The sequence below is a fragment of the Varroa jacobsoni genome, unplaced genomic scaffold (assembly GCF_002532875.2).
Source record: "Varroa jacobsoni isolate VJ856 unplaced genomic scaffold, vjacob_1.0 scaffold_686, whole genome shotgun sequence".
NCBI lineage: Eukaryota > Metazoa > Arthropoda > Arachnida > Mesostigmata > Varroidae > Varroa > Varroa jacobsoni.
Window position 1 is genome coordinate 113,129 of NW_019213588.1, and position 15,188 is coordinate 128,316.

Here is a 15,188-nt window from a genome sequence, read left to right on the forward strand (position 1 = left end):
GTTCCAATTAGACATGACGTATGTGAATGCAGGGAAGCTAGATTGCTAAATTTGCCCCTTATACATTTGTTGATGCGTTTCAACAAAACGTTGTACTACGATTTCGTCTAGAAACATAGAAGAATCTGCAACGTCCCGGTTATTTTTCTTTCAGTTGTGCTTCTGTGCAGTTCAATCTAATTTTAATGTTTCATTCGGGCAAAAACAGTATGACGATGTAGTCAGACAAAAATTTCTTGTCGATCAAACGAAAGGCTTCTCGATCTCGTGAGAAATAGCGAAGACGATATCGCATTGCTCAGATGGAAGAAAAGCTCATCACGTAATTTTTCTTTTCAATTTTTAGGTTCTGCACTTGTCACAGGTGAGTTAAAAAGTAAGACAACGTCTTCTTTACTCGTCATAGTCATCGTTGTTAACGATTTGTGATCGTTGCGTCAAACATCTAGACAATGTAGATAAGCATTGTAACAAACATTTGTATGTGCTCTCTCTCTCTCTCTCTCTCTCGCTCGCTCGCTCGCTCGCTCTTTCTATATATATATATATATATATATATATATATATGTATATATATATAAGGTAAAGGTAAATAGATTAACAGATTTTGTATATCTGGGTCTCCGTAACATTATTTGTGGGGTCGTAACATAAACACATTACATTGATATCGATTACCATCATGATAATAGACATTGTCAACTTTCGGTACAACTCGTCGCAGTGGCGCTTTTTATGTATTATCTGATGTCAATTTGCTTGGTGGAATAGGGTTCGTGTACCGAAGCTGTTAGCAGCTGGACATATTTAGCTTTCCCTTACGGCCAAGCCTCGAAGAACTCATTCTCGAATTTGCATCAATCACCTTTCGTCGCATCGAAGAATAAAAGATACAAGATTTTGATGAATCTTTAGAAATGGTGGAAAAAGATTTATTGGCCTTCTGTTTTTGTAATAAGGCTCAGAGCTTGGTTATCTACCGGACGAGAGAAATACAGGAGTTGCTCTTTAACGACCTTACCCGCTTGCTTGTCTGAAGACATGAGGAGGCAAGGCTATTATGGGCGAGTGAGCGGCATCTTCGGACGTCACAAAAAAGGGAAACGTATAGCCTATAAATAAACGTTGGAAGCTGCAAGTACATGGGCGGTGAGGATTATAGCGCTTACATTATACTAATCTACAATTAAGTAAATTACCTGAATATCGCCTGTTCCCTATACGAAGGTAATTTGGGTGAAGGACATTTTCACAATACTGACACATTCATTATGTCACTATTGCATGTGTATATATAGGGGTATGTAGACTGTTGATATGTACTTAAGGATGCACTTTTATATACTTATATATAGCGAAATTTATATATATATATATACAGATCATCGTGTTGCTTTCATCCCCATATTTATTTTCGATTGTTTTTTGGTGGACAGACTCCCTCTTAAGGGAAACACAATATATCGTTAAGGAAGAAAAGCAAAATCAAAAATATTGTTATCGTAAAATAGGAGACACTTTTTTTCCCATAACTCGCATACTTCTCTTTGCATCGTTGCTATATATATATATATATATATATATATATATATATACGAAAATACTTAGTATAAATATTAACTACTTTATTCTATATATATGTGTGTGTGTGTGTGTAAGGAAATTTTTTTCATACTACCGCTAGGCAATAATATTTTAAAATATTGGTAAAGTACTAGTCTTTCTACGGACTATAGAGTAACAAGTTGTAATATTGTCCTGACGAAACATACGAACTGTCCTATAGACAAGGGCGTCCTAACTAGACAAGGGCAATAAAAGGCTTCAAAATTGGAATTTGTCTCACTTTATACAGCGAAGTTCACGGACGCTACAGTTGGACACTGAAAATTTCTACTGCTATGTTACGTGTGTCTGTGTGTATCGTATGAGGGTGCGACGTTCGTGTCTCGTTAGCTACCAGTTATATACAAATCCGCCTTTCCACGATCATCATATATATATATATATATCTCGTAACGAATAATAAATATAGGCTTAAGATGATGGTTATCTCGGACAATACACATTTGAACTTAGTGACCAAAAATCAATCTACGCCAACTTATATGATACTTCATACTTTAGATGAGTGATGACGAGCGAGTCAAGTCAGGAATTTAAGAAAACTGACAGCGGAATGAGAGCCTATAAGTGCAATAAGATATGGTTGAATTATGGTAAAACTGAATTTACTGCAGCATTAAGGTTTTTTGTTTTTCTGCAATACATCTCATCCAACGTCTAGTTTTCTTTTTGCTTTATGGCCACGCTTCAGCCAGTTTGTTTCGACTTTGGCTCGCCGTCAAAGGCACCTAGACAGTGCAATATGGTCTATGTTTCCTCTAAGAAGAACAAAAAAATACACTATTCTTCATTATGAAAGGTCGATCGAAGTACATTCGCTCATTTGCTTCTGTCTGCCTGTCGGAGTAGGTATGTATGTATGTACGTGTATGTGTACGCATATATGTGTTGAGTGTATATGTCACAGTATCACAAAATTGGACGGACGATGATGTCAAGCAAGTTGGACCGCCATTCATATTGGCAACGATGCCAACAAGCAGAGGAATGAGGGGTGATGTTTAATATCAGCAAAAATTGGCCATGTTTTTCGTTCGAAAATGAGGTACTTAACGATATACTGCTATGCTGGACAAAACATGAGCCATATTTTACATAGCAGAGCTAGAAGGTATTATTCCTTTAAAGGACGCAGTATCATAGACCTTTATGTGCTATTCTCATTTATGTGAGTCACACTATATTATTTGTTCCGTTCCATAGCTGTGAGCCAGCACGGTAGCTTAGCCTGATGCACAGATTTCAAAGATGGCTTTTGCACGACGGCAAAAGAGCGAATCTAAATGGTTGGCCCGTTTCCGTTGCTTGAAGATGACCACAAGATGTAGAACACGACGCTCCTCTCGTCGCAGTGGCGCATATTTAGATATGATCATAGATCCCTCGTCATTATGAAATATGGGTCGAAGTTGCAGTAGCGCCCTTAATAAGCGACGCCCAGATGGTCAGGGGAGTCCATCTTAAGGATATAAGGGATAATGGAGTCGATCTGCACCTTGCCGATAAGCCCCGCAAAAAATAATTCTTCAGTCAACTCCGCATCGAGCGATCGAAGTAGTGGTAACTTAAGGAGAAGTCGATTCACACGCTCCTCACTTGCGCTGGACCTGAAAAGTTTGACCGTGACAGATTAGGCAATTGGCACTGTATTATATTTTTGCGTACGCAGCACAAATTAGATTGAATAGATTTATACTCATACTGTCATACTTTTAGTTGCTGGCAAATAGTCGTGTACTAAACAATTTGGCTAAAATAATGCCCCACCGAATACCAACTAGGAATGATACCTTTTTAGTTCGTTGACGGCCTTCACTTGAAAGCTTTCGACCTGACTTCTCCATTTTGAGTCGCTGGAGGTGGACACTAGCCAGTCAGGGCTGAATAACACGATTGCCTTCAGTAGCGCCATGTCAAGGTCGGACAAACCTAGCGCACACACTGTGTCGACGAAGGTGCGCAGTCTTTGCAAATGACTTTCAACCTGTCGATTGCGGAGGGCATCCTCGTGCGGACGCCGCTGCAGCTGTCGGCCATGGGCCTTTAAAATCGCCGTTACCGACATTTGTTTCGAGCACTGTGCCAATCCAAGACAGAACAACTCTGCCCAGCAGTTGCGAATAAGGACTGTCTGAATCTCACTGCTAAACAAGAAGCCCAAAAAAAAATTAGTGATGTTTGCCAAGGGACAAGGATTTAAGGAATATAGGATTGCGGAAACATAGAGAATATCGCCTGTTGATCGCTATTGTTATCAATTCTTGCTACATCAGTTCGGAACTGTAGGTAGGAACTGTTGTTCTACAACTGTTAATAACCCATACGTTATGCGTCAACTCGTCGACGACGCTAACACTGCAATAATAAACATATGCCCATAGATGAGTTCTACCTTTCAGGTAGATCACACGGCAACACTCTGCGCTGTTTCGAAGAAGTAAGAGTAGGTAAATAAGTATATGACGATTGATTAAGGGGTGCTTTCATTGCTACGAAGAAGGTTTAATCAGTCATTGTCCATCATCACTTTAAGTCATATCACGTGAGAACATGTAGATAGAGTACGTATATGCGCCGGACGACACAGTGAAGCCGTGTGAAACTACCTTGTCAATTCAATCAAATTGGAAATTCTTTAGTGTATGGTTATACCGCAGGCTGAATTTCGGCCGTTCCCTTGTTTTCGTGTAGGGATGTTACCATCATCGTCATTCTGTGATAAAGCGTATAGTATAAACTCACTGTAGTTGTTGGAATGGCTCAAGTCCTTTGGCCCAATGAATCGATAGAAAGAGCAATCTTGAGGCGGATTCGCACACGAACGTTTCGTTAAGGTCTCCAGAGGCCGTCAGTAACGGTAAAGGTCCGTTGTTATTAAGTGAACCAGCTGGTGGCGCTAACCGAAACTCAAGCTGGTCCTCGCGAACTAATTCGCTTCGAAATGGTGCCGCTATTATTGTAGGCTCGACCTTAACCGGAGGGGACTATGAAAACAATTTGACAAACACACACTACATAGTACCAAGATGATACGCCTATATTCGTATGTTTAGACAAGATTTATTCGTTTTTATTGCTTTATTGTCATTATTGTTATTGTTGTTAATTGTATCGAGTGATTGGCCTAAAATATATTGGTTCAGAAGAGTAAAGTCAGCTAATTTGAAAAGATTTGACTAGTTATTGCGAGGCCACATACTAACCGTTCTCTGTGCGTTTTGAAGTGTCTCTACCACCTTCGACAAAGCGTTATCCTGAACTTTTCCATCTCCTTGAGCTTTCTGCATGTTCGCCCACGTGGTCACGACACTTGCGAGGGTCGTTAGGTCATTTAGCGGCGGGGTTTCTGTGTTTACAATTGCAACAAAACATGCTTATAAATATACGGAAAGAAAAAGACTATATATATATATATATATATGTGGCCGCTTTGCAAAATGACAACGATGTCTGGGAGACTGACAGCCACATTAAGCGAAATGAAAGCGCGACAAAGGGAAATAGTGGCCGAAGCAGGGGGTTTAGATGTGTAACTTACTGAGAGCGCTATGAAGATCTTTATCATTAGCAAGTGAATGAAGGCCGGCGGCCAGCGCGGCTCGTTGCGCTGCAAGGGACGGGAACAAGTTAAGAGTGGGAGTGGCTCCCGGTGTGAGAGTTCCGCCGGTAGGGGTAGCTGCTGCTGTAGCTTTCTCGAATCGGGAGTTATTTTCGATTGAAGACGAACCAACCGATGCCGGTTTCCGTTCTGACTGCACGGCTGTAATACCATCGAAAGCACAATAGTTCGTTCTTAGCATGCAGCTATACAAATACACATATGGGAACGTACACTACTAAATTCAATAACCTTCGTTGCTCTCGAAACTGATTTTTCTGTGGTGACGAAGTCATACATATGTAGGTTTTAGGTTCTAGCTATCAATAGATAAATATCATTCTCACCATCAGCTCGCATCCCCATCTGTAAACATTTCTGCAATCGGCAGTATTGACAGCGATTTCGGTGGTGTTTTGTCACTTCACAGTTACGGTCCCCTCGACACGCATAACCGAGCTGTTTTCGGATGCTGCGCTTGAAAAAACCCTTGCAGCCCTCACAACTGATGGCGCCATAGTGTCTGCCTGACGCACGGTCGCCGCAGACGACACAGGATTCGTTAGGGGAAGTGCGACCCGTAACGCCTCTTCGAGCGTCAAATGTACCTAGTCGCATTAGGCCTTCGGTTCCTTGATATTCTGCGTTTTTGAGAGCGAGACTGATTTGCTCTGGGTCAGGATAAAAGTTGGCCATAGCCAACGCGGACAGACTATTAAAGCCGGGGTGAGTGGCCAGCTAAAATGAAACCGATAAAAAGTAGAGGGTCAATGAGTAGACATATAGTACAGTCGGCCCCGTTTTTTTGCACTAACGTAGAATAAGCAAGCTTCTTCTCCGACTGCTCGGTGCCGTTTACTAGAAACCGGTAGAACGACAGAGGAAATTTAGGACAACACTATATTAATTATTAAATTATAACGAATATGTCCAGTCTTCCAAGATAGACTACATAACAAGGCAAGTCCTTTTTTATCGATTATTATTTGTTATAATAGTGCGTGTGCTCGCATTAGATGCAGTAGTGAAATTACTCGTAAGAACAAAATTGCACGTCCACTATATTACTGCTCACAGCGTTTAAGGATGCTGCCGAGGGCTTAGGAGTCGTTGTGGTATTCGTCTCCTGGTCAGAGTGTGTTGTGGTGGTAATGGTATCACCCGAACCGGCGGGTGAATGCGCCTCGTCCCCCAGAGAATCGACCTCGGTCGTCGGCTCGCTGTCCGAGATCATCCTCATCGAAGACCCGACTTCAAGACCGTCCTCGGGCACCTCTTCAACTACAGCCTCAACTTCCGTCCCGACTCGAGTCAAACACCGCACCGATAGATCATACGGGCTCTGCAAACATGAAGCAAAACGATAGGGGAATTAGATTTTCAAAAAAATAAAAAAAAACACCCACAACCTCCAATGACAAGGCGAAACTACATTGTTATTATGATTATTATTATATGCATACCATTATGCTAGCACGAAAAGTAAGACAAAGTTTCTAACTCAGATACTCAATATCCTGATCTAAATAATGAGGCTAGTTACTTAACTCATACCTCCACCGTTTTGGTAGCTTGTTAATCGGAAAAAAAAAAAAGAGACCAATGATAATTTTTGTATAGGTTTATTATGGTCAGTTTAATTATCATTGATCGTCTGTCATTCACCGTTCTCCTAAAAATCACAAACCCTGACTTCCGATACACATCATTTAGTTCAAGCTGTTAGCTCCTATATACTACTTGTTCCACGCATATTGCGTTACTGGTAGTGACCATTCGATGTCATCGAGTTCCACCTCAGCTGGACGGATCGAATTGGGACGAGTAAGTAACGTCAACAGTATATGGTTGCGCGGAAAGCCACTACCCTGTGAATCATACGCTTTAACCTTGCACTATTTCGTTGACATACGACACGAAAAGTTCAAGTTTCGGACCGATCCGAAACCACACGAGCCAACGTCAACTAACTGCTGAGTAAGTTCGACAAATCCACCTTGGAAGAAATTATCTCTTTTTTTTTTTTTTCGATCTTTTCCCATTTACATCGCCAAATCTGCTACCACGTCAGAGTTACCTCGCGCGTCGCAGGAGGATAAATATAACGCTGTCCAAATGTGTCATCATGTTATTGTCGTCGATCTCTTTAGAATCTGTTCTTCGTTTGCTGCCTGCCGGGTCGCCGAGTTGTTGTTATCTTTGCTATTTCTGTTGTTTAGACTCGTCGTTTGTGGGATAACCCAAGATTTCCCCCTATGGCTGTCACTGCTTTTCGATCGGCACCGTTACTTTTGGCGTAGTGAATTGTAGCTGTTATTATGTAATTTCTGCTATTACAACACTGTGTCTTCAATTACCGTCATCGATGATGCTTTAGTGGCTTTTGCCGTTGCTACTGCTGTCACAAATCAACCGTCGTCTACGCCATGTTCGTCATCGTCCAGTCTCTACCACCTTCTTTCTGTCTGCGTATTTGCCGCATCGTGTTTGTTTGCTTCAAAGCGTTTCCTTCGGCAAATTAACTATCAAATGAGATAATCGTCTTTTCACCTACTAAGATGGAGGCACGAACGTTGGCGATCTTCCGAGTTGCGTCGGATGTCACTGAGAATTCACTCGATGCACACTCTCTTGCTGTGATGTCCTTCTACTCTCGTTTTTGTTTTTTGCATATTCAGTAGATCGTCAGACACGCGTCACCGGCAGACCAGGTCACTATCGGTAAATGATATAGGCCTTTTTTTTTTTTTTGTTTTTTTTTTAACCTCCCTCCCTCTCTCTAACTAACGAGAAAGGGATGTGTGCTGCTTTCGATAGAAGGACAACATGGCTATTGATGACTTTTGGTTGAGGAACACCTATAAGAGTCGCCCGTCGGTCCTTTAGTGGCGCCTATTATAGAACTTGTAAAAGAACATTTTCATCAGACAGATGTACAGTGCCATCTTCGAGGCCAACGATAGTCAACATGTCGAACGCTGCGTATTGGCTAGTTCTTGCCATTATTTTTTTAGCAGCGCTTGTTTCGAGAGTGCGATGCAACTGCGTTGCTCCCAATAGTGTATTAGAGTTCCGGGCAAATTTTGTAGACTGCTCAGGTCATTGTTGTGTCGACAGCCTGACCCCGTTATATACACCCCCACAGTTTTATCGTCTGATCACTCTAAGCGTGAGTCAACTTTACAGGAGAACAGACGCACTTAGCACGAAATTTACTGCCGCTCCCGAGTGAGACTGATTTGGACCCGTGGCCGCTAAGTTAGATTGTTTTTCTTTTCTACCACGAAACAAGGAATCGTTCGGATTTAACTATCAGACCGCACAGGAGAGACAGAAAGCACAGTAAGGGATACAGCCATAGTTTGATAAGCCTCGATACTTGACTTGACAGTCAAATTGGTCGTCAGCAGATCGACGTTGACGCTAGTCTACTACAACAACAATAGCAACATGTAGACGCGATGACAAGTGATTTATTGGATTTGGGGGGTCGGTGGCTGGAGCGAACTAGAGCGCACCGAGATGTCTAGCCCGAAAGGGCTCTACAGCCGTCGATTACCAACGACTCTAACTCTACTAGCCATAGCAGTAATCGTATGGCTACAAGCTACGAACGACGAATATATTATGCATCAATTTTAACATTTGTCCAACACGAGAACAGGTGGCCAATTGAATCCTTTGAGTTTTGCTCGTATAACCCGCGGTGATTTTACGATGCCTTTCGGTACGTAATCGTCTCGCGTCTGAAACAGTGCCGCCGTCCCATACAGCGGTAGCGTGGTACACACACAATTATTGAGTCAAGAAAGAGGTCATGTGCCAAAGGGACTCCGTCTCCCGTCAAGAGGATGACGGCTGGCACGCTCGGTAGAATAGGACATGGTACGGGTGACCGCTGTAGGTTGATCTTATTGATACAGCAACAGCAGCACCAAGAGGAGTCCATCCATATTTCAGAGTAGCTCTCCTGTTGATGCTGCGGCGGCCCCACGTTGTTGACCACTGCAGTCATGTTCTGGTTTCATTCAGAATTCAATCAGTACGCGGAACCGGTTGAGGAAACGCTAGCTATCGTCGTCGTTCTCATCATCGTCACTCATCCACTTACGTCGAAAAAGGATTGACAGCTTACAGCCAAACACGTCGGGTAAAGTGGCGATCGATGGTTGACGATCGCAATTGACGGGTCTACGTTGCTATGCGACGATACGATCGATACTTGCTGTATCACATCTCATACGCACACAGCCGTCGGCTCGGTCGCTTCGACGCATAAGCGCCCTACAGTTTCTCTGTTGAGAGGATAACAGTGAAGCAGAGAGAATCTCTGAATGAAAAGACACGCCACAACAGGGCTGGTTGTCGGCGTAGACAAGCGAGGGGCTTGTCGACTGCCGTCCGCCTTCCTGCTGTCGGCAGCTATGTGGTAGGTGCTAAACTAAATCGATGAAAAAATATGACAGTAGATCTTCGTAATAGCTTACCCATAAACACGCATACGTCACATGCCAGAAGAGGCTAACGTACCGTAACAGCGTTGCGTAGTGCCTTCAACATCTGTGTAGGTGGGCAATACCCACGCAGCATTTCGTCCAGCGTCGTCGAGCGCTGTTGTCTTCGGCACTGTTTTGATTAAACGAATAGCATATGCTAGCCAACATGGATATATCGTCATGAAATTTTTTCTCTTCAGCTTGCCGAACTGACGTGAAGAGAGCTAGTGCCCCATTAGATAGATGGGTTTCCGTCCGCGTGTACATGTGTGGAAATTCGAACACGAACCGGGTGGTGACAAAAGATACCTTTTTTTTTGTAGAAAGCAACTAACTACAAGATCGTGTTGTGTGTCAGACAAATTAGCGCAAGGTGGAAAAAGGTAATGGAGTGGCCAGAGGAAGAAGACCATGAAAATGTATTTGTCCGCTTTTCGACCGCTTGCAAACAGCTTTAATTGACTGCATCGGGGTTGATTTTTCTAAATACCTCTGCGTTGCTTGACGTGGCTGTTTTTGATTGACGCACGTAAAAAAAACACTAAAAAAAATTTCAAGGTAAAAGACGCCAAGAAGATCTATCAAAAAAAGTGCGTGTTGCCAATCGTTCATTCTCGCTCAAGCCCCACTTACAAAGTGGGGAAAAAGTTAATCCGGTCTCTCTGTCACATCAGTCAGTCACTCAGTCAGCGAGCTCTTTGTCTTCTGTATAATTCTTTTTGTCTTTGTCATTCCTCCGTCTTCGGATTTCTTTGTATTCGTTCAACGAAGAGATTTCCGTCTTGTGTAATGGCGTTACCCCACGCGAATTTGCGATGGCGCAATGACCATCTTTTCAATCACAGCCACGAAGTTTGTGTCTACCCATAAAGTTAATCTTCACGGATCTTCGTGGGAGCGATAGACGAAAAGCGAGTAACGCGGTGAACCGTATTCTATTTATTGAGTTCATTATTTAATTAAAGAGAAACCTGGTGCTTTTATGGGTAATGCATCAAACGCAAAGATCTACTTTGCATCTGTTATTGTCTAAATGATATTATATACATATATTATTAATACAGGATGACACAGGTACAAAGAAGAAAACAATAAGATAATGATTCTCCCATAAAACCATTAGATCGAACAGAATCAGCATGGCGAACATTTTTCTTAATTAAGCACATTTATATTAAAACTTGAGATGCTGTTACAAGATGGAGTTCTCCTAATCGACTAGTTATCGTCAGCATGCAAAATCCGTGCTGGTTTTCGCCAATTGTACTCCGATATTCGGGTTGGTGCGGCCGAGCACTACTTTGTCTTTTGGGCTTTTTTGATTTCTGAGCTTCGCCGATAGCAACAACTATTGTTATCAAGTTGAATAAGATTATGTTCCGGCGAGTTAACTTTTTGTTGGTCGTGATATCGCTGTAGTTGATCAGTCGTACTTAAAACAGTCGAACGACTTGCTCTAGTGGCCTTTGGGTCGATTACGACGCTCGACCAACGACGATTGAGACTTGCCACTGACTTGCCGAAGGAGCTGATTGATCAACGCTGAAGCAATCGGGATCGATTAACGTGCCATGCTCTCTTCTTCATTTTCTTTCTATGCCAACGAAATAAACTATTTGAAATAGGTATGCAAAATGGTACGAGCATTAGCGTTGAGCAAGCTGTTCGCTAGCTTGCTCGAATCGTACCCGTCGACTTCAACTATATCGCATTCTATTCTGTTTAGATGATTCACGAGAACGAGGCTTGCGCACGAATCGCTAACGCCCTTTAGTCCCTTCAGCCTTTCCTCGTTGGCTACGACCAACCTCACAAGATTACGAATTAAACTTTCGAGTTACAGGGGCGATTAATGTTTCTGAGGATTGACCTACTAAATGGCCGACTGTGGGGCTAGGCCCTTGCCTGGCGTATGGGGACGATTTCCGGTGCCTGCGACAACTTCGACTTTTCAAGGTGGACAACCCCGAAAACGCCGACAGCCAGTTATTCCTCGACTTTCATATGCCGTTCGTCAGCGTGGGCTAGCAGCAAGAGGCAAGCCAACAAACAGTTCAAATTAGACTTCGCCTGGCTACTTTTGGCACGAAGAGATTGTGGTCGCCACCGGTACAGACGGAGCGTAAACGAATATAGAATGTTAGTAACCGACGACGGGACGGAATCTAGTGAGAGAGCTTGAGGCAGTCAGGCACGAAGTAACGCCCAATTAGATGAAACCTGCGACTTCGGTTCGTACGAAAAGTCAAGCGCTCGCTGAATGGGGACGTTTACACAGTTTTGTCGACATCGTTTGACCGAATAATAGCAAATATTAGCGGCGTCGATAAGAGCCGATTGCTTCCACTGATACGAAGATGGCCATACAAACACGAGCGCAGATATTTAGCATAGGGCCTATACGTTTCATGCTACTTTATAACTTGGAGTTGCTTTGAACGAGTACGTTGAAAGTTTTGTATTTCTGTGCGCTTGTATCGCACAAAATGTACGCATCGTAATCGGAAGTATAACCAATTTGCAGCAAGGTAACACGCCCTAAAAATGGAACAGGATCACTTTAGTGGCATTTACCATCATCACCATTATTACTATTGCTCTAATAAACATAATAATCAAGTCAAGCTTAAGCACATATGGATATTAAATAAGGTGAATTAATATAAACTTAGGTAGATATGCGTGCAACTATGACAGCGACCAAGGATCGGGCGCGTCGAATCTGGTGCATCTATTAGAAGGCTTCCGCCGTTCTCGACATTGCCATTTAGCAATCGCTTTGTTCCCTTTCCAGACATCTTTACTGCCCCCTTCCTCCGACCCCCGTACACATTTTCCCTGAGAAAAGGACGGCGCTGCGACTTGTCGCCTTAGCCAGTGAGCGGCGTGGACAGCGCGATGCCCGGGAGCTGATGACAACTTCGACTTCCCTCGGGTCATCGCGTCACAATTCGCTACCGGCCAAATACCATTGTATCTCGCAAGTTAGAAAGCGCGCACACGCTGTCCATTACACTAATGCTGTTTATCATTTTCTCCGCCAATATCTTTTTCTTTCTTGGCGGTGTCCAGAAGCAGCAACACGAAAGAGGCATGAAACAGAAGGCAGTCACGGAACAAACAAGAACCGATTCAATCTGGACGCAAGGGACAAAGCGATGCCAGGGGGAAGGGAGGTTGGATGGTAAACAGTTGTCCACTGTAGACGAGCTTTAAATGCCGGAGGTTACGTAGTACTTGTATCGAAAAAGTGGGAGCATTTAATGTGAAACAGAAATCCGTAAGCATGAAAAATGGTCATGTTGCGCTGGGGTTGTTTAGGCGACTCTACCTGCTTTGTGGGATTCAATGAGAAACAGCAATATCGCTCATAATATTTTCTCTAGGTAATTAAACTGTACACTACACACTGTTTAGATATGCTTTTTACCAAAGGGTTGAGTTTGTCATTAATGCGTCAAAATTTCGATGCGTTCCCTTTTTTTCGAAGCCCCCTGTACAGCTGTGATTGTTCTGTAGTAATCTTATCGAGAAATATTGTTAAGTCCGTCTATTAGCTATAGTTTAGCTTTTTTTTTCTGTACAAATAAAATGCAAGAAAAAATTAAAATCACAAGGTGACCGAACGGAGACACGTTTTACAATTTGATAAGTGCTCGTTTATCGTAAAATCACACTTACTAATAAAGTAAGTTTAAGGGACTATTAATTGGTGCGTTATACATATCTATACCAGATAGATTACATGGAAACGAATCTAACCTATAGAAAAAGAAGGAATAGTTACTTGATAATGTATCTGGTTGGCATATTATTTATAGTTTGGTGCCTATCCTAATTTTCTCTATAGTAGATTTTTAAAAGGCATGATGGTTTGGGTGCATGATATCTGCAGTCTTCTTCTTCTTAACTAGTCTGCACGAATCCACAGCTCGGGCTGGATATACTCAACACATGCGTAAATAAAGACAATATGATATAATTACGGTTTCTAGCGAATCGACTTCTGCGCCCTAAATCCTTTACTTGGTAATGGTAGCCCTCCTACAGCCACGTAACAAAGAAGCAGGCGCTGTTCTTCGAAACTTCTGCATAATTCGGTAAAATGATAAAATTATGTTAATCCGTAGACGACATTACCCCGAAATAACAGAGGCTGAAGCTGACACAATGTACGCCAACATTTTCTTTTCCGTTGCTTTGAAGGACCCTTATTAAATTTTTCAACTTTTAGAGGGTAAATTAAGCAGTCTCTTGTGATAAATAGGGAATGTTTCGTAAGAACTTCTCGGCAGTAAACTAGCGTTCGCTTTCATTGTTTCACCGATGACAAGGGCGTGTGTTTACCTTCAGCTGTTGATATATAATGATTTGACTATCCTTTGTCATTCCCAACCCCGGAAATAACGATAAACGCATAACGACTCAGCTTGGATACTACAAAAATCCCTTTCAAGGACACAAATAGGTGTCTCAAAGGTGAAAGGCAAGTATCAGTCCTGTTTGCTAGAGCCTGAGCAATTGACGGGATCTAGAAAAAGTAACCAGACGCACATTTTTCTGCAATTTGTATTTCTCAGCAAAAAGGAACATGAGGTATGATTTTAAACTTTGAAACTTCCACTTAATTTGCCAGCCAATTACGCTCTTCATTGTTGATTGAATTCTGATAGAACCACTACAATATAGCCTAAAATCGTCAAAAAAGAAAATCAAATTTATCTTTAGTAACGACACTTATACTTAAGAGTTGTACGAAAGAAACACTTGAAAACTACGGGCCAATAACTTAAGGAAGAATTGTATGCACAGTGTTCGAGAACTTCACTACTTAGAATCATCTGATAGAGCATCATCAAGGACAGCAACCTCGTCCTTTAGATACTATACCTACAGGTATATGTATATACATATACTTGAGAGACTACAAACATTGTTGACCGACACTTTACGGCAACTCAGAGCGTCACTAACGTTCACGAGCAGGGTTGATGTCTAAAGAAGAAAATGGATTTTCTTCGGTCCTTACACGCGAACTTCTCGTATCCAATCCATTTTCATCGCGGAAATAAACGGGTCCCTGTGAAGTAGTTCGAGGCCTAGCTAAGCAACATTTTTATAGCGGGTATTAAAAAAACATCACCTCTGCTTTGATTTTAGTGTCTTTGATCGTACTTAAGGACATAGGAAAAATGCACAAAAAAGCAGGCCTCGAATCGCAGCACAGGTAGTGTGAGCTAAATAACTCCATATTGTTTTAATGAAATTCTGATTTTTCTTATGAACAGTTTGAAAAACGATGGATGAGCGCCAAATCGCGTAAGGTTACAAGGGCAAAGCGTATTTCTCCTGTGGAACGTTGCCGTGCGGTTTAAAAACAGAAATTGCACACTATTTTATGGTATATTTGCCCTTGAACGACGTCGCACCTTAATTGGATTAAATGCGTACGAATTTTTTGACACCTC

The 15,188-nt window shown here is 42.3% G+C and overlaps 1 protein-coding gene across 1 annotated transcript in view; it reads right to left on the minus strand.

The window, feature by feature from the left end:
• Nucleotides 1–9,814, minus strand: part of LOC111262639 (orphan steroid hormone receptor 2) — a 12,218-nt gene extending 2,404 nt beyond the window's left edge. The window contains exons 1-8 of the mRNA XM_022837042.2: nt 9,755–9,814; nt 6,300–6,566; nt 5,572–5,962; nt 5,165–5,386; nt 4,830–4,972; nt 4,369–4,610; nt 3,417–3,770; nt 1–3,233 (exon numbers count right to left, since the gene is read on the minus strand). The exon at nt 1–3,233 is cut by the window's left edge and continues 2,404 nt beyond it. Of these exons, the coding sequence (XP_022692777.2) occupies nt 3,050–3,233; nt 3,417–3,770; nt 4,369–4,610; nt 4,830–4,972; nt 5,165–5,386; nt 5,572–5,962; nt 6,300–6,566; nt 9,755–9,814 (1,863 nt within the window). The 3' untranslated portion in view covers nt 1–3,049. The remainder of the gene's footprint in view (nt 3,234–3,416; nt 3,771–4,368; nt 4,611–4,829; nt 4,973–5,164; nt 5,387–5,571; nt 5,963–6,299; nt 6,567–9,754) is intronic.
• Nucleotides 9,815–15,188: the final 5,374 nt, after the last annotated feature.